At 39.3% G+C, this 22,490-nt stretch overlaps 2 protein-coding genes across 7 annotated transcripts in view; one reads left to right on the top strand and one right to left on the bottom strand.

The window, feature by feature from the left end:
- Positions 1-22,490, bottom strand: part of POLR3G (RNA polymerase III subunit G) — a 99,058-nt gene that overhangs the window by 33,754 nt on the left and 42,814 nt on the right. For 2 of the 5 annotated variants that reach the window (XM_027604824.1, XM_027604825.1), the window contains exons 1-2: positions 8,820-9,084; positions 561-687 (exon numbers count right to left, since the gene is read on the bottom strand). In XM_027604824.1, coding sequence (XP_027460625.1) covers positions 561-687; positions 8,820-9,067 — 375 coding nt within the window. In that variant the 5' untranslated portion in view covers positions 9,068-9,084. Of the gene's footprint in view, positions 1-560; positions 710-1,635; positions 1,854-8,819; positions 9,085-22,490 lie in introns of those variants that run through there. The other 3 variants (XM_027604826.1, XM_027604827.1, XM_027604829.1) reach the window with 3 other exon arrangements.
- Positions 9,518-22,049, top strand: MBLAC2 (metallo-beta-lactamase domain containing 2). Of its 2 annotated transcripts, XM_027604833.1 has the most exons (3): positions 9,553-9,654; positions 9,745-10,006; positions 18,753-22,049. In XM_027604833.1, exons 1-3 carry the CDS (start codon positions 9,553-9,555, stop codon positions 19,136-19,138), a joined length of 750 nt encoding a protein of 249 aa, XP_027460634.1. In that variant the 3' UTR covers positions 19,139-22,049. The 2 variants fall into 2 exon arrangements, with proteins under 2 accessions (XP_027460632.1, XP_027460634.1); XM_027604831.2 differs by having other exon boundaries at positions 9,518-10,006.

Raw genomic sequence — 22,490 nt, 5'->3', positions numbered from 1 at the left:
ACTCCTTAAATTTAAAAGCAACACTAAATGGAGTAGGAACACTTAGATGTTGAGAAACAGCAACAAAATTCAAATCGACTTTTAAAAAATAGAGAAATAAGGAAAAAAAAAAGTTGAGTAGGGACGAAAAGACCAAATGGTATACTAGGGAGCAAAATCAAATCCTACAGATACAAGATGAGAGGACGATCATTAAGTGAAAGTCTGGTAGAGTGAGGACCATTGGGGACCACTGTAAAATCTGACCTGACTTGCCAAAAATATTATTTTGATGTTGGACTACAACAAAAACACAACAGAAGATGCAGGAATTGAAAAAAAAAATTCTTTCTTAGTTCACATCGTACTGAGTATATTCAAGGCCAGGTGACTACAGTTTCTTCCGTGTTTTAGGAAAGCAGTGTTAAAAATCAGAAAGAGGTTCAGGGAAGCACACAGCTGCGCTTCCCTACATTTAAGATTTTATAATGACACCCTCTATTCAGTCCTATAAAGAATTTTAATTTTCTTTGAAACATGAAAAAAACCAACCATGAGAAACCTGCTTTCAGTGTACTTACAGGGAACAGTGGCGGGGGTTTCAGTACTACATCAGGTAACTTTTCGCCTCTGCCAAACCCGACTGCCTCAATGTTAAAGGTGTAGGCTGCACGTCCACGTCCCTGACTCCCAGCCATCGGATTGGTTCTGCCAGAAAAGTGGGCAAATTCTGAAAGACATCACGTAAAAAAGGAAACCAACATAATTTTCAAGCAAAATGTAATACTCTGCCCGTGAAGCGGCATGGCCGATTTAAAATACTTCTGGAAAGTCCGACTTGTAAAGAAGGAACTACATGATAACTACACGGACCCCTCACACCTAGTCATGCCTGGGGGGTGACAAGAGGATGGCCTCAACCCATCTCATCTCGGCCCTGGACGAACAGCCGACCCTGGGTCTCCTCGAAGATGCCACCCGGACCACTGCACAGCCAGCTGACGCTCTTCTCTCCACCCCGCTGTGATCTGGCCTCAAGATCTCGGACGTTTGTGAAAAGTGTGGACAGGGAAAGGTCTGGCTGAGGAAGACAGGCTGCCTTGCTTTTTCATTCAACTTGAAGACTATCATTAGTCACGTACACTTTCATTAGTCATATACACTTGAGACTTTTAAATGATTTATTTATCCTAGAATTTGAGTGTTGGAAAGAATCCTTGATATCTAATTCAATGTCCTTTTAGAAATGGGAACGGGCTCAGTAAGACTCTGAAGTGTGTCCAAGCAAAAACAAAACTGCTAAAGTTCAGAGAAAAACATCTGAAATAGTTAAAGGTATGATAAACCTGTCCTTTTTTCAACTTTGGGGACAACAGTGATGTCACCTACTCAAGTTCTGCACTGAATCTCTGAATTGTCCGAAACATGATTACACTACAGTGTGAGAACTGAGCTGGCAGAATATTAACAGGGATCCCTACACCAAGGCTCTTTCATTACAAGTCTGCATTTGACTGTCGTGATGATTATGACACACATCCTCTAATTCTCTTTTCCCACTGATAATACGGTGTATCCTTCAATCCTGCAAGCCCAACAAAGCAGTAATATAACCTCCCATACCACTCAACAGTTCCCCTTTCTTTCTTTCCTTACCATTATTTGTTTGAAAACAGGAGGTCATTTCCTGGACAACGCTTCTCCAAATTTAAGGCACATGAGAATTACTAGGAATCTTGTTAAAATGCAGTCTTTCATTTGGCCGAGAATCTGCATTTCTAACAAGCTCTCTGGGGATATCAATGCAGCTGGTGTGCAGTCCACAGTTTGAAAGTAGCAAGGCTGTACATTCTCCCATTTCTGAATCTGAGGAACTGAATCCATGAGAATGTGGTTTAATACCTTCCTCTAGTCCGTGTATTTTCTAAATAGAGGTGTATTCAAATTTGAGTTAAACTTTTTGCAAAAACACTTAAAAGAGATGCTCTGTTCTTCCTACTGCATCACATGAGGGTGCACATGAAGTCTCTCTCTCTCGGTGATGTTCTCTGGTCAGTGGGTCAGGTGCTATCTGTCCGTTTCATCTAGTATAAACTTCCCCATCAGTTTCTACCTAATGATTTTAGCAGCCATTGATGATTGTAGTCTAGATTCATTATTCCATTATGGACTGTAATTCTATCTACTAATTGGAATTCTATGAGGAATCAATTCCCCTCATTCACTATTTAGTTACAATGAAGCACAAGTTATATAGGAAAGGTACTTATTTTAATAATCAAGCTCATTTCATCTGTCCACCATAAAAGAGAGAGAGAATATCCAAATGGCTGTGTTTCATTTGCCGAGTCACTCAAGCATATGCTTGCACACAAAGCAAGTTTCCCAAGTATGAAAACTGCTGAGCAGAAAGACACACCTTCACTCTAAGAAATGAATTGTGGGAGCCCAGTAGGCATGGTTGAGACCACTGGGCTTAGTTCTAATCTGGGATTTGCTACTAAATAAAATTAAGAACAATTCCGGGTAACATTTCCCAAAATGCCTGATCATGAGAATTACCTGGAAAACTAGTTAAATATACCAAATCTCAAGTGATCCTCAAGTATTCAAACCGACACCAGAATCTTTGGAGGTGGGCTCTAAGAAACAGTTGGGAAAACTCACCCTAGAGAGTATATCAGCTACCATTGCTTGATGGAATATCCCTTGAGAAATATCAAACTCTGCTGCCTCTAAACTTCTGTATTTACCAAGCACCTCTGGGTGTATAAATTGATATGATTAGTGAATATACTGCCCTTGGCAGAAAAATCAATCCTAGCTCTTGAGCCACCCTTAACGATTATATGGCATTCCGGTCTATAGATTCATCTCTTTTTAGATGATGAGTTTGGCTTTTTAGTTTGGCTATTATGAGTCAGTTGTCCCATACCTAGAGAAATTGACAAATTCATTTTCTTCTCTTGCAGAGCTGAGAAGTATTTCTTGGACTCCAGTAACTGTCTCATAGGGAAAATGGCTCACAAGTGAGGCCTAAGCCTCAGTCTTTGGAATTCTTTGAGTCAACCACTGCCTTGGTCTTTTTTCACCCTCCCAAACTTCTTGAATGACAGGCTTTTTTTTTTTTTTTTAAGATTTTATTTATTTATTTGACAGAGAGAGAGAGAGAGAGAGAGACAGCGAGAGAGGGAACACACGCAGGGGGAATGGGAGAAGCAGGCTTCCCATGGAGCAGAGAGCCCAATGAGGGGCTCGATGCCAGGACCCTGAGACCATGACCTAAACCGAAGGCAGCCGCTTAGCAACTGAGCCACCCAGGCACCCGTGACAGGCTTTTTTTAAACCAACATTCCCTATTTTCTCATTATCCAAATCTTCCTCTACTTCATATAGACCAATTTCACTGAGTCATTCATTCAACCAATATTGAGCATTCCAGGCACTGTAGCAGGACCCAGAAAGCTTTGAATAAAACCTTGTCCCTGTCCTAAGAGCTTGTATTTCAGCAGCTGAACACAAACACATAAACAAATAAGTGTGTAACATAATGTATGTATTCTTGTTGTGGGTTGAATTATGCCCCCACCCCCATCCCACCACCAAATATGCTGGAACTCCTAACCCCCAGTATCTGTGAATGTGACCTTCCTTATTGGGAAATAAAGTCTTTGCAGATGCAATCACATTAAGATGAGGTCACAGCAGATCAGGGTAAGCCCTCTTCCAATGACAGGTGTCCTTCTAAAAGGGAAATTCGAGAAGAGAGACACGCACAGAGGGAAAACACCATGTGAAGATGAAGGCAGAGATTGGAATGCTGCAGTTACAAGCCAGGAATGCCAGACAGTGCTAGGATGCACTAAGGCTAGGAGAGGCAGGGAGCAAATTTTTCCTTAGAGCCTCCAGAAAGAACAAACCCTGCCCACACCTTGATTTCAGACTTCGGGCCTCCAGAACTGTGAGAGAATAAATTTCTGTTGTTGTAAGCCGCCCAATTTGTGGTAAAATGTGATAGCAGCCCTAGAAAATCATCAATATAGTTCTGAAGAAAAAGAAATCATGGTAAGGGGATAGAGAATAACAAAGGGGTATAGTAGTGGCTTTTCATATAAGGAAGGCCTTTCTGTGGAAGATAAATCTGAGCAGCATGCTGGAGAAGGCCCATGAGCCACAAGAAGGCGGGACAAGGCAGAGATGGCTACAGAGAGAAGGAGAGCAAGTGCAGAGGAAGAAGTCACATGCTGGGAGTGTCCGAGGAACAAGAAAGCCATGTTGTTGGTGAGGAGTGAGGAGCAAGGCGAGGCGGGTGGAGGCCAGGTTTTGTGGAAACCTGTGTGAGCTGTGGTAAGGGGTTTGGCTTTTACCTCACTTGTGATGGGGACTACACTCACAAAGATGCTGAAGTGCAAAGGCCCCAGTGGTCTCCAATGGTAAAATCCACTGGCCTTTTGTCATGCTCTTGGCCTTCCAAAGCACACAGCTCACTGTTGCCTCCTCCCTTTTGGAACTCTCTCTTTTCCAGGCTTTATTAAAACTCCAGGTTTTGGGGCGCCTGGGTGGCTCAGTCGGTTAAGCATCTGACTCTTGATCTCAGCACAGTTCTTGATCTCAGGGTCATGGGTTCAAGCCTAGTGATGGGCTCCATGCTGGGTGTGGAGCCTACTCAAAAACAACAACAACAATAAAAACACCTCAAAATAAAAACAACAAACAACAAAAAGCCCTCCAGGCTTTTCTACCCCACTGACTTTTTTTTTTTTTTTTTTTGTCTACTTCTCTTCTTAAACTTCCTAAGTATGGATTTCCTTAAGGTCCAGTCTTTGGCCTTCTGCTCTTTATGGTCCTGGTCTTCAGAAAACACATCCGTACTCAGTGTTAGGTGAACTGTCCCATACTATTATCTACAGCACTAACTTTTGTCTTGAGTTTCAGCCCATGTTCTCACTATCAAAAGAATATCTGGAAAGCACTTTAAACAAAATACTGAGATCATCTTCCCCCTACACCAACTAGCTTGCCTTTCAGGTATTACGTCTCTATTTCTATCCATGGTATGTTATTTTCCCAGTCATCGACATTTGATGTGAAAGACATCAGTATTGATTACTCACTCTGTTCCACCCTTCCTATCAAATCAATCAGCTAATTCTTCCTTCAAAACATCCCTTCCTTTTCATCTCCTCTACCATAATCCCATGTAGCCCCTTTCTACCTCACTTTGGACTGACTGCAAGTTTTGTGGTATCCCTTGTTCTTCCCATTTAATTTATTCTTCTACATAATTCACCCTTAGGCATAGTTCTGATTATGCTACTCTTCTCATTTCCCTCTTGGCTATAGAATTAAATCCAAACTCCCTACCCAAGTGCTCAGGGCCCTTTTAAGATGGCTGCACCTATCCTCCTGACTCCTTCTATCATCATGTCTTGTTTACCATTCTCTCCACTGTAATCTACTCCCTCCTTCCCCTGCCGGACTGGGTCCCCTTTCACCTGAAGATCCAGTTTAAGTCCCTCAAAATCCACAACAGTCATATCACCCCACCTTGCTCTTAGGGAGAGCCTCCTGTTAAAATAAACGGATTTTTAAAAATTGAGGTGTTACATATTGCTGCTCCTTAATTCTGGAAGAAATAGAGACAATGCCCTTTTTAGGAAATGGGCCTTTTCCAAAGGGAAGAAGTTTCACTTATGTTTCCCGTTTATTTCTTCGGCTGTAGTAACAGTAGAGATTTTACATCCCTCACTGTCTAGCATGGTGCTCTCTACACAGCAACAGTTCCACAATTAATGTTAAGCTCCTTCTTTCTTTCTTTCTCTCTCTCTTTCTTTCTGTCATATGATTTCATGAGCAAATCTACCCAAATCAGTCAGGCTACCATTAACATTGTTGTTGTTTTTAAACTTCCAGAACTTTAAAGTTGGGAGACCTGGATATACACCGGAATCATCAGAATTTAAAAACAAACAGAACAAAACAAAACTCAGGCTTCCCCCCAGAACAACGAAATCACAATTTCCGGAGATGGGATAGGCCTTAGGACTTTTTAAAGCCTTCCTAGAGATTACAATGTGTAGCCCAAATTAAGAACCACTGCTTCAGATTAAATTTCACATTTTGTAAAAGAGGAATGCGAAGCCCTGAGAGGTTAGCTGACTGCCTGAAGACACACAGTTAATTCCTAACAAAGACAACTGGGTTAGAGCCTCAGGTACCTTTCCATTGTCCATTCATCTACATTATGCTACCTGAAACATACTTCCAGGCTAGTTGAAGACTTCTTTAATCCCACAGATGTCTTTAATCTTTACAAAGAAGTGAATTAGTAATGGTGAAACTGAATTTAAAAGTGTAAAATCAGAAGCATCATCTTCCATTTTGGAATGACTCCTGAAAATTCCTATTCCAAACTGTTCTGAGATACTTTGATGGGTATAGTCCAAGCATCCAAGAGTTGAAATGCAAAACCCATTCTAATCAATTATAAAGACAACCTTGCAGCAGAGGCTGAGCTAATCTCTAAAATTCCTCGTAGCACTAACATTTTATGAGTTACGTTGTGGCCCAAATGTATTGTTGTCCACATCTCACACTGTCCCTTGCACATATTAGCTAGGTGAATAAATGTACAAACAGATGTAAGCAGGCATGGAAGCTGGGGGGAGACATTGAAAGCCAGGTCACAGTATCTTTCCTGACAAATGACACCTAAATTGCCCCAGTCAGAACCCGATAGGCATACTGATCTCTTCTCCATCTCCATCAATCCCCTCATCAATAGAAGAATGTCAGCTGTATCCTCTCTTACATGTTGACCTCCCTTCACCTCTGCTTTTGTTCAGGCCTTTACCATCAATCACCTGGACCCCTGCATAGAACAAATAAATTCCCATGGCCAGAATCCCCCTTTCAATTCACTCTCCAGTCTTCTTTCTAGAACATAAACCTTGATGTGTCACTCTCCTTAACTAACAAAGCTTTGAGTCTAACTTTCTGCCTCTTGCCCCCTGCATGCCCCCTCTAGCCACTCTCAACTCTACTACACCAACTCTTGCATGTAGCATTCCTTCTGCCTGGAGTGCCTTCCTCCCACATCTACCTGAGCAAGCCCCAGCAACATTTAAGATACTGTGTAAATGATAGTTTTTCTCCACCCAACACGGAGGTAGGTCTCTCCCTTCTGTTTCCCAAGTACTACACTGCTTTTATTACCCTTTTAAAAATCGTGTTCTAATTGTCAGTTCTTGTCTGTCTTTCCAGTAAGCTCTTCAATTATCCATTCATCAAATATTTATCAAGCACCCTCTGTGTCAGACCACTTCTCCGTACTGGGAGTATAGTAGAGAACAAAACAAAGCTTCTGCTCTCACGGTGCTCATAGTCTAGCACAGGAAATGGGAAAGGCCAACTAAGAAAGGACAGACATCCAGGGGAAAGTGTGATGCAAGCAGAAGGATCTGTAATAATGAAGGCCTCCTTGAAGACTTATTCACATTTTCATGCTCTGCCACTAATCCGAACCTAGCAAAAGTCCAATAAACACTGGGTGAATTATTGCTGAGCTCACTGCCTAGTAAGGATATCCCTCCATTTCCCCTACAGTAGTTTCCCTCTGCCTAAAGGAAAAATACCCAAACTACAGAAAGCTCTGTACTTCCCATGCTCTCCTAACAAACAGTGGTCTTTTAAGTCCTTCTCATATACCATTGTTCAACAATCCTTTCCATTTGTATCCTTACAGCACCTAGTTTTTACTTCCTGTGGTATATATCCCATATTGCTTTACATTGCAAACATTTGTGCATAGATATTATCTTCCCTCAAATTCTTGAGAACCCAGATCACAATTTTTTTTCTACCCAGTTCTATTCTCATACATCATCTAGCTCAAGACCTTGCATGTAAAGATAGCCCTGAACAGAGTGACTGGATAGATTCTAACTAGATTAGGAAAATACTGAGAAAAGCTGCATCCTCAGCAAAAGCTTTAGGAGTGGAGGGGAAGACAGTACATCTCTTCTATGAAGGCTTATTAGTAGCTGCCACAGTAAGGGTTTTCATAATTATTTTTTATAATGCTATCTCATGGGTATCTTTATAATTTTTCCTGGCTGAGTAGGGAGGTTAGTCAAGTTCTCAAGGAATTTTTGAAGCCTAACGATGTTTCAATAGCTGGGAGGTGCTAGGTGGGAACAGGGACCTGGTGCTAATAGTAGGGGTAATTTATGTGGCTGGCTGGGCCACACCCAGGCACTATCCACGTTTCTTGTTCTTACAAGGTGCGATTGCCTCCACCTTTACTTAGTTGAGCCTATCAACTTTCTTAGCTCTCTTCCAAGAGCGGACAAACTAACCAAAAAAAAAAAAAAAAAAAAAAGAAAAGAAAAAAAATGGAGAGTAGGGGAAGGAATACAGAATTTCATTTTTCAGAAGATCAGAAAAATCCTCTCCCCCACGATACAGGGTAAAGTGCCAAGAGTTAGGAAAACATACAGTCGGTCCTTAAGCAGCAAGTCTGCGGCAATGACTCGTGCCTGAGCCAATCACATAGTCACCAGATTTGAAAATCTACCATCAGTTAGGGAGCATAAATCCCCTTCTAACTCACTGCAAACAGTCCCAGGAAGTGGAGACTAGGTAAAATCTGGAAGGGACGGTTTTTCAAAGATTTTGAAGGGTTTAGGAGAAGAAAAGGTAAAGCTATCTCCCAACGCCCCTCAATCCAGAAGCGCTTTAGTGAACCCCCACCCCTGACTTCCCCCACCTTCTCCCTGTGTCCCTTTAACTTCTCTCTACCCTCTCCATCTCCTCCCAGCCCCTCAATTGCTCCCTGTTACCTGCTCACTAAGTCTCGAGGCTTGGGTAAAACTGTGCAGCCGAAGTGCCGGCCGGCAAGGAAGGGGTGCAGACAGAAGGCGCGGGCGCTCGGATACGCGTTCCACCTCTGGAGAACCGCGCTCCGCCCTCCACGCGGCCTCAGAGCCTTGTTCCGATCCCAACCAGTTGGCCCCACCCACTCCCTAGCTAGGCCCCGCCCGCTGGGCCAAGAGCTTTTTAGCCCTTGGCAGGCGCCGTACTCCTCCATCCGGCTTGGCCTGACTCTTTCGGCGCCGGCTGGAAGTGCGCTTCGCAGCGCGAAGTGGGTGGGAGGACCCGGCACCTCCTCTGCCTTGCTTCTTGCCTCTGCAGTCAGATCCCCGGGGTGTAGAAAGTGTCTCCTTCTGGGTTTCCAGTGTGCTGCGGTGCCCCTGCGTTAACGCCCCCTTGTGCTGCAGCTACTGAAAGCCGCGACTACTCCAGCGCCTAGGTGCGGGCAGAGCAACCTCTGCTCTTTGCGGACCTGGCTGGAGGGTGCGGCCAGACTCTTCAGGCCGCGTCTCGGCGCGTCCTTCCTCCTAGTTCTCCCCCCACGCCCTCGCGTCTCCCGGATCCCCCGCCCTCTCCTCGCTCTGCGCCTCCTCCCTGGCTGCGGGCTCACCGCTCCACACCGCCGCAGCGCCTAGCGTGTGGACAGCCTGCCGGAGGCACACACGCCTACACCCACTCCGCTCGACCGCACCCCTGCCCAGCATGTCCGCGCTCGAGTGGTACGCCCACAAGTCCCTGGGCGACGGCATCTTCTGGATTCAGGAACGCTTCTATGAGTCGGGCAACCGCGCCAACATATGGCTGGTGCGCGGTTCCGAGCAAGATGTGGTGATCGATACGGGCCTGGGGCTGCGCAGCCTCCCAGAGTACCTGTACTCCTCCGGTCTCTTGCAGGATCACGGGGCCAAAGAGGACGCGGCGTGCCGGCCACTGCTGGCGGTGGCCACCCACGTGCACTTCGACCACTCTGGAGGCCTCTACCAGTTCGACCGGGTGGCCGTGCATCATGCTGAGGCCGAGGCACTGGCTCGCGGGGACAACTTTGAGACCGTGACCTGGCTGTCTGACAGCGAGGTGGTGCGGGCGCCCAGCCCCGGCTGGAGGGCCAGGCAGTTCCGAGTGCAGGCGGTACAGCCCACCCTCATCCTGCAGGATGGTAATGGGCCCTCACGGGCGCGCGCTCTGTCATTAAGGGAGGGGATTGGGAAAAACTGTTCGAGGGATGCATGTTGCAGACGTGCGTGGCTATAAGCTGGCCTGTTTTGTCACATCGCAGAAACACCACTACTGTTTTTCCCTTCCCTGAGTAGAAGCCCACTCGGTCGGAGCCAAGGCCAGTTCTGGCACCGTGTGGCAACGCCAAGTACTGGATAAAGCCGGCCCCACCCCCTAGTCAGTTTCCTGTGTAAGATACAGTAGTAACACTACAGAGGCTTGCGACTAGGGATTCCCCCATTCTTTTCCCGAACACCTGTCTGATTTCCAGACGCTTTTCTAGCGAAAAGACTTTTAAGGAATGACTCCTCACAGAGAGTTCATGACATGCTCCGTGCTTTTGAGGCCGGCTGACTTCATCCGCTATGTCAGTGGTCACTGCTGGGTATGAGCAGTTCCCACCTGTAGGTTTAGAAAGCCATTAGAGAGCAGGGGTTCCAGTCTGCTCTTGCATCCTAATCTCCAGATAGGTTTCTGTTCTTGATGTAGCCTCATTAGAGAAAAGCTTGATGGCGAACATAAAAAGTAGAGTAATGTCTTACATTATGACAATATACGGTCTGGTTTAAAGCAAGGCCTGAAAAAAATTAAGGAGGTTATTTCTGGTGATGGTGAAGTACATGGACTAATGCATGGACAGCCTTAGGCCTGTGCCTCTGTAAAAGACAGGATGGGGATCAGAGAGAAACTAATGGAATAAAATAAAATAGACTTGGGCCCCAGCCCTCGCAACCCCAGCAGGCACTTAAATAATTGAGCTAATTAGCCACAATAGCAATATTTGTATATTAATTTCCTTTTCTTTTTTTTAGAATACTTTTGTTGATTTCATTTTATCTTCACAACACGTTTGAAGTGAGGTGGCTGACCACAAAGCAAGATAATGACAAAAGCTAGGATTTGAACCAAGACAAAACAGATCAAAGCATGCAGATCATAAATCCTACCCCATAAATATATTATGGTAATTCTGAGTAGGATATGAAACCCCCTTCTCATATTTTTATCTTGAAACCATTTTAATTGCCAATTTTATTTATTAAAACGTTACTCCAAGAGGTAGAAAAATCCTGTTGCACAATAAGGCTACTTTATGACTGACCAATATGACAAATAATGAAATATTTCACAATAATCAGTTTATCATACAGATGAGATCTTGATCACTTGAAATAGAAAAAAATAGAAAGCAAGATTCTGTACCTCACACCTCACTGAAAAAGTCTTTTCATTAAAATTTTAAATCTAAAAATTAAAAAAAAAAAAAGACTGGTTAGGTGGGAGTCATTGTTTGACAATAAAAGTACATTTACAGTATTTCTTGTATTTCTTGGTAAAATTGATACTTTTTAGAGGTAGGATTTCCATGCAGTTGATGGGTATTGAGTAAATTAATTGTAGCACTGAGACCAAAAAATGTTTACATTAGTATTTAAAATGTATTAATTTGTCTGAATGAATAAATTACTTCTGATTTATTTACTTTTGCTTCTGTGCCAGCAATAGGAAATCAATGGTGAAAGAATGATAAGAATTACTGTTTTAGAGGTGAGGAGTCCCAGCAGGCCTGAATATCATGCCTGAGGTCACATATCCTGTTTGGAAAAGAGCTAGGACTAGAATCCAGGTTTCCTAAATCCCAGTTGATGGTAGTAACATTATAGCATTTTGGAACTGCAGGGTGCCTGTAAACCTTTGAAAGTGTGGGGAAAACAGCTTAATATTTACCAAACACTTAAAGCTGAGAATAGGGTGTTAAATTAAAAGGTGTTTTTCAGTAGGAGCAGAATGCCTCACCTCTCAAGTAGTACCTAATTTCCTTTTTTCTCAGGAATATTAATTTCCTTTCTCTTCTGAATGGTGTGGCCTGCTAACTTGCTGTTACCATAATCCAGATGCCTGGAAGGAGATACAAAATATTTATATGAAAAATTCATACACAGTTACACACACAGGAACAGCACATATCCAGAGAGCATGAAGTTGTTGTTTTAGTTACAGCATAAGGAGACTGAAGTCATTAGTTTATTACATTTCATTTAGTGAACTGATGATCACTTGTCATGAGGAAGCATAAATCTGGGCACGGTATAACTAACCCAAAAGCTGACTTGTAAATGAGGGACAAAGGAGAGATCATCATCCAGTGTACCATCTTAGATGGAAAAACAACTCCCCCTACTAATAGTGACATAGTATCCTCCTATAAAAAGATAGATAAGCCTTAGGTTAATATAGTACCTTCTTGATGGGGCATACATCTGTCTGTTTTTCACAAATGATATGAAGTGCAGGCATTTTGTCCCCTGTTATATATGTTTAAACAATTTGCCTAGAGTCACCAAAATAATCACAGTTATGACAAGTAGACTTAAATCATTTGGGGAGGTTAAAAACAAAAAATAGAACCCAGAAAGGTAGCAGGTTGAAAAACACATCTAACTTGACTCCATCCCAAACCTAAGACTACTATAAAGGGACGGTGGTTTGTCTGTTTAATTGTAAATCCATATTGAACTATTTCGGATGCTGCAGAGTAAATGTGATGACTGAGTCAGCAGTTTTATCTTCTGGCAGCAATGGGAAATCAAGAGCCAATCCAGTCTGCACTGCAGGAACCTTAAAAGGCTCAGGAATTAGCAGTAGCTGGTACCTTAGTGGGGGCAAAGGAAAGAATACTAAAATAAGTAGAATTGGTTGAAAGCCGTTTAAGAGGTTATTGAAACTCTGGAATGCCCATCTGGTTAGTGTGTCCTCTGGGGGTGGGTAAAGCAGAAGAGTTTCTTGATTGAAAGATGCTAAGTACTCTTGAGCTCAGGATTCAGTATGGAAAATAGAGTGTGTGTGTGTGTGTGTGTGTGTGTGTGTGAGAGAGAGAGAGAGAGAGAGAGAGAGTGTATGTTCCCTACAAGTTTCCAAGAAGGATAGACCCAGGTCTTTACCCCCCAAGTAGCAAATTGGAAGAATCTTACCTGGGAAATGCATCCAGCCCTGAAGGAAAGACTAAGATGCTGATCCCTAATCAATCTTCAGCTTGATCTCTCCACAGTGAAGCCTTGGTCATTAGTCCCATGCATGTGCTTCAAGCAGCCTTTTCACCCCCCATTCTTAAATGGGCAACCAAGCATTATGAAAAATCTGAGAAAATCATCTAACATGAGATCAAATACTAAAACAAATAACATAAGGCAATTTGAGGGTTGAAGATTATCATTAATAGTATCAGGGGATGACAGAAGCTATTGCATTCAAGATATCCAAGAGACAATAGGATGCTTTAAAAATAAGCAACAGAACAGTATATGCGCATGTGTGCGCACGCGCGTGCGCACACACACAAGAGAGTCTTGGAATTTAAAACGGCATTTTTTTTTTTTAAGATTTATTTATTTCAGAGAGAGAGCGTGTGTGCAACAGAGGGAGGTGCAGAGGGGGAGGGAAAGAGAGAGAGAAGCAGACACATGCCTGCCCCATATGGTGGTCAACGTGGGGTTCAACATGGGGCTTGACCCCATGACCCTTAGAAGATGACCTGAGCTAAAATAGTCGCTTAACTGACTGAGCCACACAGGCGCCCCTAAAATGGTAGAAGTTTCTTAGTAGAACTGGAAGATAAAGTTGAAAAACTTAAAAGAAAGAGCAGATAGGCAAAATGAAAACTAGGAGAGAACCAATAGAATCAGTTTGGAAAATTCAACATTGGAATAAAAGAAGCACAGATAGAATAAAGTGGAGGAAAAGAAATCATAATAGAGATAATTCATGAAAATACCCCATAATTAAGGGATGTAAATTTTTAGACTGAGAGAGCCCACAGAGTTCCTAGCATGAATAAAAACCCACCCAACCAAAGGCACATTATCGTAAAATTTCAGAATATTAGAATCAAGCTTCCAGAAATTTAAATTAAAAAGTCATCTATACAGGGGCACCTGCGTGGCTCTGTTAGTCAAGCGTCTGACTCTTGGTTTCAGCTCAGGTCATGATCTCAGGGTCCTGGGATCAGCTCTAGGTAGGGCTCCGAGCTCAGCGGGGAGTCTGCTTGGGGATTCTCTCTCCCTTTCTCTCTCTGCCATTCCTCCCTACCCCCGTCTCAAATAAATCAATAAATCTTTTTTAAAAAGTCATCTATACAGATCATAATGGCTTTGGAGCCAGAAAAGAACTATGTCTTATTTGAATACAATTTAGAATTCTACATCCATTTCTCTAACAGTGAAGTTCCCAAAAAGATTATTTCCCAGGGCGCCTGGGTGGCTCAGTCGTTGGGCGTCTGCCTTCGGCTCAGGTCATGATCCCAGGGTCCTGGGATTGAGCCCCGCATCGGGCTCCCTGCTCCATGGGTAGCCTGCTTCTCCCTCTCCCACTCCCCCTGCTTGTGTTCCCTCTTTCGCTGTATCTCTCTCTGTCAAAAAAAAAAAAAAAAAAAAAGATTATTTCCCACATGCTGTTACTTAGAAACTTACTAAGATACAATTTTATCCTGTTTACTCCCTTCAAAATAAGGAAGTAAAGCAAGAAGAAGACATGGAATACAGGAAACATGAGATACAAGAAAAGGTTGAAAGGAAGCATCAGGATGATGGCAAAGATGGTACTCCAACAATGATATTATGCCAGGTGTAAAGAGCTCCACACTGATGTAGTTAAATCATTAATCTTTTGGAGGATGAGAGGATGAGAAATATATACATGTGTAGTGCCAGTAGGAGAAGAATGAAGAGTAAAGAGAGCTAAAAATTCTTATATTTCGTCGTGGAAGTTGACCAGTATCATCTAAAATTTAAAAACCAAGAAATGGTAATACATGAATGAAATCAGTACAGTATATCTAATTTGTAAATCAAGAAATGAAATATAAAAATTATTTAGAGATGGGTATATCTAGTAGAGGCAGCTACCAGAAGAAAAATTGTTTAAAGTGGTTGATTCTTGGGAGCAGGATTGGAGATAGAGTCAGAATGGGGTAAATAACTTTTTCTTACATTTTAAGCCCTTTTGGAATATTTTATTTGAAATATATATATATTTCTTTGATGAAAAATTTGAGAAGCCAAGAGAAGTTTAGTGTGGCTGGAATCTGATGACAAGTGGGTCAGGGTGAGGGCTTGTAAGGATATTGTGGGTAAGTGTGTGTGTGATTATATATTTATATATATGATATTTTTATATATGGATACATTTCATAGGCAATTCTGATTCTTGTAAGAGAAGTTTTGATGAAATTATATATGAGAGCATTATAAGCATATGGAAGGCACATATAAAGCCACAGGGTAATGGCAGACCTAATGATATTTAGCCATATGGCCTTATCAACTGCTTACCATTGGTATCTATTTGATAGGTGGGCACTTTTGACTTATCTGTTGCTAAATATTTTGAATATCCGTCTCTGACAGCTCCATTATTACACCAACCTAACTATAATTTCTTTACCTTACCTGCCAACCATACATAAATGACATAAATGGGGTTTGTGATACCCAGAGGCACTTTAAATCTGGAACAGTTATCTTGTAAAGGAGTCTGGCCCCTTATGACTATCCTTGGTAGATACCTAGGAATGGAATCCCTGGATCTTACGGTAAGTGGAGGTTAATTTTTTAAGAAAGTGCCTGTTTTCCGAGGTAGTTATACCGTTTTACACTCCTATATGCAATGGGTAAGAGTTCCAGTTTCTCCACATCTTTGTCAACACTTGTTTTTGTCCATCTCTTTTTATTTTAGCCATTCTCATGAGTGTGTAGTGGTATTTCATTGTGGTTTTATTTGCATCTCCCTAATAACTAATGATGTTGAGCATATTTTCAGGTATTTATTTGCTATTCAAGTATCTTGTTAAAGGGTCTATTAAAATCTCTCCTCCTTTCTAAAAATTTTAATTTTTATTTTCTTATTATTGAGTTGTAAGTATTCTTTATATATTCTGAATTTACATTTCTGGGACAAACCTCATTTGGTCATTATCCTATTTATAAATTGCTGTATTTAATTTGCCAATATTTTGATAATGATTTTGAGACAACTATCATTAGGATTATTGGTTTGTAGTTTTCTTTTTTTACATTGTCTTTGTCTACAATTAAATTTGAAAGCTTTCCCTCCTCATCTATATTCTGAAAGTCTAGGTTCTTTCCCTATCTTGAGTGACTGACAGAATTGACCAATGAAGCCGTCTTTGAGCCTGAACTTTTCTTTGTGGAGAGATTTAAATTATTAACCAATTTCTTTGCTTGATATCGGTCTATTTAGATTTTCTATTTCTTCTTCAATCACTTTAGGTAATTTGTCTCTTCCTAAGAATTTGTCTTTTTCAACTAAGTTGTCAAATTTGTTTACTTAAAGTTATTCATAATATTCCCTTATACTCCTTTTAATTTCCTTAGGGTCTGTAGTGATACCCCTTCTTTCATTCCTGATTTTTGCAATTTGTGTTTTCTCTAACTTTTTTCTTTGTCTAGCCACTGGTATATCAGTTTTGTTGCTCTTTTCAATGAACTAACTATTGGTTTCTTTGATTTTTTTCTAATGATATTTGTTTCTTATTTATTCCTGTGCTGGCCTTTATTATTTATTCCTTAACACTTACTTATATTTGATTTGCTCCTTTTCCTAACTTCTTAAGATCAAAACTTTGGTTAGAAACTTTGATTTTAAACAATTAACCCTTTATAAATAAGCATTTAAAGCAATAAATTTTTTTCTAAGCACTGCATGAGCTGCATCCCATAGATTTTGGTATATTTTATTTTTATTTTCATTCAGTTCAAGAGATTTTCTAGTCTCCTTTGTGATTTCATCTTTGATCCATAAGTTCTGTAGAACTGTGATGCTTACTTTGTGTATATTTGGATATTTCCCATATTTATTTTTATGATTTCTAATTTAATTATGTTGTAGTCAAGGAACATATTTTTATGATTTTATTCCTTTCACATTTACTGAGACTTGCTTTATGTATAGCCTGATGGATATTCCAAGTGCAATTAAAAAGAATGTATGCTGTTTTAAGATAAAGCATATTATATATGTCACTTAGGTCAAACTGGTTGATAGTATTGTTCACATCTTCTGTATTCTTACTGATTTTCTATCTACTTGTTTTATGAATTATTCAGAGAGGAATATTTAAATCTCTAAGCATAATTGTTGAACTGTTTATTCTTTTTTAAAAAATATTTGTTTGAGAGAAAGCATGAATGAGCATAGGGGGAGGGGCAGAGGGAGAGGGAAAGAGAGTCTTAAGCAGACTCCATGCTGAGGATGGAGCCTGTCATGGGGCTCAATCCCACGACCCTGAGATCATGACCTGAGCCGATATCAAGAGTCCAGCACTTAACCAGCTGTGCCAACCAGGCGCCCCTGAACTGTTTATTCTTATTTCAGTTCTGTCATTTTTTACTTCATGAATTTTTAGTCTCTTTTTTAGGTACAAACACATTTATAATTTTTTAGTGTGTTGACTTAAGGTATATCCTAATGAAATGTACCTCTTTTCCCTTCACCAGTAGTCCTTATTTTGTCTAATATTAATATAGCTACTCTAGTTCTCTTATTAATCTCTATATGGTATAACTTTTTCAACCTCTTTTTGTCTTTGACCTTATAGTTCCTCTCTGATAGACTGCATATATATCTTGCTTTTTATTATTATTATTATTTTTAAAGAGGTTATTTATTTGAGGGAAAGAACATGCATGCACGAGTTGCAGGAGGAAAAGGGGAAGGAGATGGAGCATCAGACTCCCCACTGAGTAGGGAGCCTGACACAGGGTTTGATCCCAGGATCCTGAGATCATGACCTGAGCTGAATTCAGACACTTAACCAACTGAGCTACCCAGGCATCCCTGTACCTTGCTTTTTAAATGTATTTTGACAATCTCTGCCTTTGATTAGAATGTTTATCCCATTAACATTTAATGTAATTATTGATATAGTTGAATTTAGGTCTGCCATTTTGTTATTTGTTTCTATGTCTATTTCTTATTTATCCCTCTTTTCTGCTTTCATTGTCTTTTAGGTTTAACAAATTATGATTATTACACTGTTTTAATTCCCCTATTAACCTTTTAACTATATGTCTAATTTTTCTCTTTAGTGTTTTCACCAAAGATAACAATATGGGACTTTTAAATTATGATGATTTACTTAAGTTAGTACTGATTTAAATCCAGTGAAACAGCAATTTTGCACTCATACCTCAAAGAGCAGCATTCATGAATTGTGTCATCGTACCATGGATGTACTGAAAAATAAAAGTTTTGTGGTCAAATAAGTTTGAGAAATGGTACAACCATATCTCCCTTGTGTATATATACAGTGTAGATTAGCATAGTAAAAAGCTCTCAGAAGCCCTGTAGAAAAAAAGCTGCTTCATTTTCTTTGAAGAAAGGGTTTCCAATACTATTTGACTACAGAATCTTCCTTTTCTTTTATGTATCACAACAACCTACAGAAATAGTGTTCCACATAACTCACTTTGACAAACACTGGTCAAGCAAACAATAGAAATGAAATACAGGCAACTTATTTTTAATTCATCAAGAAGTATTGTGTTTTTGAAATAAAATTGAAAGAAGTGTCATCCTTCCAGACCTCTTTAAAACCAACTAATGTTCTTTTATTCTTTAAATGATTAAAGTCAAGTATACAACATGTTTGTAAGCTCTGTTTCCATTTGTAGGGGATGTGATCAACCTTGGTGACAGACAGCTCACTGTTATGCACATGCCTGGTCACTCCAGAGGCAGTATTTGCTTACATGACAAAGACCGGAAGATTCTCTTCAGTGGAGATGTCGTGTATGATGGATCACTGATTGACTGGCTCCCATACAGCAGGATAAGTGACTATGTTGGAACCTGTGAACGTCTGATAGAATTAGTGGACAGAGGTCTGGTAGAGAAGGTGCTTCCTGGGCACTTTAATACCTTTGGTGCTGAAAGGCTTTTTCGATTGGCTTCTAACTATATTTCAAAAGCTGGGATATGTCACAAAGTTTCCACTTTTGCCATGCGATCTCTTGCGAGTTTAGCCTTACGTGTAACAAATTCTAGGACCTCACCCTAGTATCTATACTGATAACCTATTATGATTAGTTCTATAAATTAATCCAATTCATTTTGTGTTGTTTAAAGTGATTAATAGTGAGCATTTCAAGAAGTGCTTTATTAGAGAAAAAAAGATTGAGAGTAAGCCAAAAAAGGAGGTTCTTTCTTTAAATTTTTTCTTTCTTCCAAATAAGAAATCAATAAAATAAGCTTATAATTTGCCAAGCTGTCATCTTATAATATTTGTCACCTTGTAATATCCAGAAATGACATAGAACTATACGCGAAAGCAAGGAGGCATTTTGCAGTAACAGAAAGAACTGTCCCTGCCTCCCATTTGTCTTATTTTATTTCCTAGATGACCTAGAAAAAGAGGCATAAAGTTTTATGTTTATACTCCAAACTTGATATTTTTAGTATATTATTTAAAGGTAAAGGTTCTCGAGTTTAAAATACCTTAGTAGTCAATACAAACATATAAATTAACATTTAAAATGACAGCTAAAACAGTCCATGTTATGGCACAGAATTTTTATGCTTCGTTTATTTATTCTTAATGTAATTATAGCATACATTATATGTTGTGTAATTTTACTTACAAAGAGTACAATGAATTTTGTTTATTGCAAAGCTTTAAATATAACTTGCAGAGTGCTTCAGTAAAAAGCTACTAATAGCATTGTCTGTTATGTGCGTGTAATATTTTCAATCATAAAAGTGAAATTCAAATGTCTGTAATCTAATTACAAATTGTCAGATTTCTCAAAAGGACACTGTCAGGCAAATTTGAAAATATACACATTGAAAATAATTTTTTATTATATCCTATTTTAATATTAACAGCTATTATAAACAAAACTTTTCTTGTTAAATAGCAGCTTCAGTATGTGTCATATTTTATAGTATCAGAACAACTATAGAGATCTAGGAATCCTGATAGGAATCATTCTTTTACTTACCATAACATACGTATGTACCACAGAAGGCTTTTCAGATTAATTGCAAAATATGCATTAGATATTGACTTAGAGTGAATTGCCTTTTTTTATCCTGATTCACAACACCTATTCCTGTTCAGTATTCTTTGTCTTGAATGAAAAAAAGTCTACATTTATAAAGTTATAGGAAAGGTTTGCCCACTATTTTTAGTAAAACATTTTGGTTTGGTGCTCTTTATAATTTATTAAAAAGCCTTTTAGAATATTTCATAAAGGTTTTTTAAACAGTTTTTTCACTGCCTTTTTATTACTGACATCCAAAACCAAACTGAGATAGCTTTGGAGACCAGATTTTTTTTTTTTTTAGTATTAAAAAGGTTTAGCAACTTTGATTTCTGAAAAATTGTGAAATGTTCCCACCCTCCACCCACCCAGGTTCTTTAGTCTTTTATTTATTCAACACATGCACACCCACACATCCACATGGATACACACAGTCACATACATATATACATGCACAGTATTGTGCTAAACACTGTGGAAGCCTAAAAAGTCAAAGAGACTACATCTTAGCTGGAAGTAGAAGGCAAAACATGAATAACAATATATGCAGGTTGAAGCTAATACAAATTACACAATAGTATCAGGGACATAAGTGGAGGGATGTGGAATTTGGTTAGGAAAAGATTCCTGAAGGAGGGCTTTTTCAGTCAGATCAGAAAGACGATTTGTTAGGTGGTCAGGATAGGGGACAAAAGATCCAAGAACAGGGATGGAAGCATTGCTGTCTACAGTAGGCTATTCCTTGGGACAATTTAAATTTAATTTTCAGGGATCTTAGATCTTCCAAACACCAAGTATTTAGCATGAGAAAGGTGGGTTTGTGATTGTGTATATAAGAATCATCCTCAATGACAGACAAGCTATACTGCCACATGCCACCAAACAAATCTTCTCATTCAAGGCAGTTGGTCTGTTTCAATTGATAGTACAACATCAAGAATATAGATTCGGTTCAGGGCAACTACAATCACTTAATGAGCCTTAAATATAGCCATTATTTTTATATCAGTAGCATAATAAAAGAGAAAAAACAAAACCAAAAGTCCTTAATCATTGACCATTTTACCATACTTTAGGACTTAAAAAAAAAAATCAGGGTATAGTAGGCACTAAGTTTTATTGAGAAATATTTAAACCTGATGAAGGCTTTCTTTATTTCTTAAAAGTATAATTTTTCAAAACATGTTAATTTTATTTTTAAATTTCCAAATTTTTTTTCAGTTTTTCAAGTTGTACAAAAACATAAGACTGTGATATTTTGCTTTTGTTTCGGTGTGACTAAATTGGGGAAAGGATCTATCATCCATTTAGTGCCCATGCTATGCATTTTAAAATATGCATTATTTAGTTTAATCCTGGCCCCAGTGCCAAGAAGTAATTGACCAGCCTCATACAACATAACTTTGAACAAAGCTGGTAATTGAACACAGGTCTGTCTGCCTCCCAAACTGTGCTCTTTCTCTTGTACCTGCACAATAACATAAAATTGGCAAAATGTATTTTTACTTTCCCAGATGCCACATGTGCCAAGAATAAATCAAGTGATGTTAAGCCTAATAATAGCATATTTTAAAAGAAGCTTTAAAAAAATATATTTTCACCCTGACAGTGACCCGTGTTATAATTTATGGTTTTTGGAACTAAGAGTATGTAAGTGCTATTCAATATTGTCAAAATGTAAGACATTTAGAAATAATTTTTATTTGTATTGTTAATATCTTAATCTTTGGAAATTCATTTTCCTTATTTGGTGTTTCCTTTTAACTAAGAAGTCTAAAACAAACAAAAACCCTGTGTGTTATCCTAATATAGTTGAATAAATGATTATGTGTAGTTCTTATATGAATAGTAATGATTGTGACATGCACAAATTGTCTTCTTATAATTTTCAGATAAGTGTAAGTAAACAATTGTGTGATAAATATTAAAGTGAACATTTTATTTCAATCTTTAGTTGGTATTTTTTCTAATATTAGCAAATTCCCAATTAATTTCTTAGGAGGATATTTCTTAGTGAAGTGCAGTTTCAAAAATGTGTAATAAGTAAGATACCAAATCTTTGGGAAAGAATAGGGAATCCAGAAACTGAAAATGCCCATATAAACTTTTAGTAGTTAATAAATATGGCATTTTAAATCAGTGGGTAAAAGATGAACTATTCAGTATGTATCCCAATTGTTGATGTTGGAAAAAAGGCCCTTGACAACAAAAATAAATTACCAAATGGATTAAAGACCTAAATTTGAAAAATGGAACTACATGTGTATTAAAGAAAATTTAAATCATATTTAAGACATTAGGATAGGGAAGATCTTTATATAGAAACAAAAAGCAAGATTATATCAAAATTTAAAATGTCCTAGAACTCAG

The sequence above is a fragment of the Zalophus californianus genome, chromosome 5 (genome assembly GCF_009762305.2).
Source record: "Zalophus californianus isolate mZalCal1 chromosome 5, mZalCal1.pri.v2, whole genome shotgun sequence".
NCBI classification, from domain to species: domain Eukaryota; kingdom Metazoa; phylum Chordata; class Mammalia; order Carnivora; family Otariidae; genus Zalophus; species Zalophus californianus.
The sequence above is the reverse complement of the archived record's forward strand: the minus strand, read 5'-3'. Positions and strand labels throughout refer to the sequence as shown.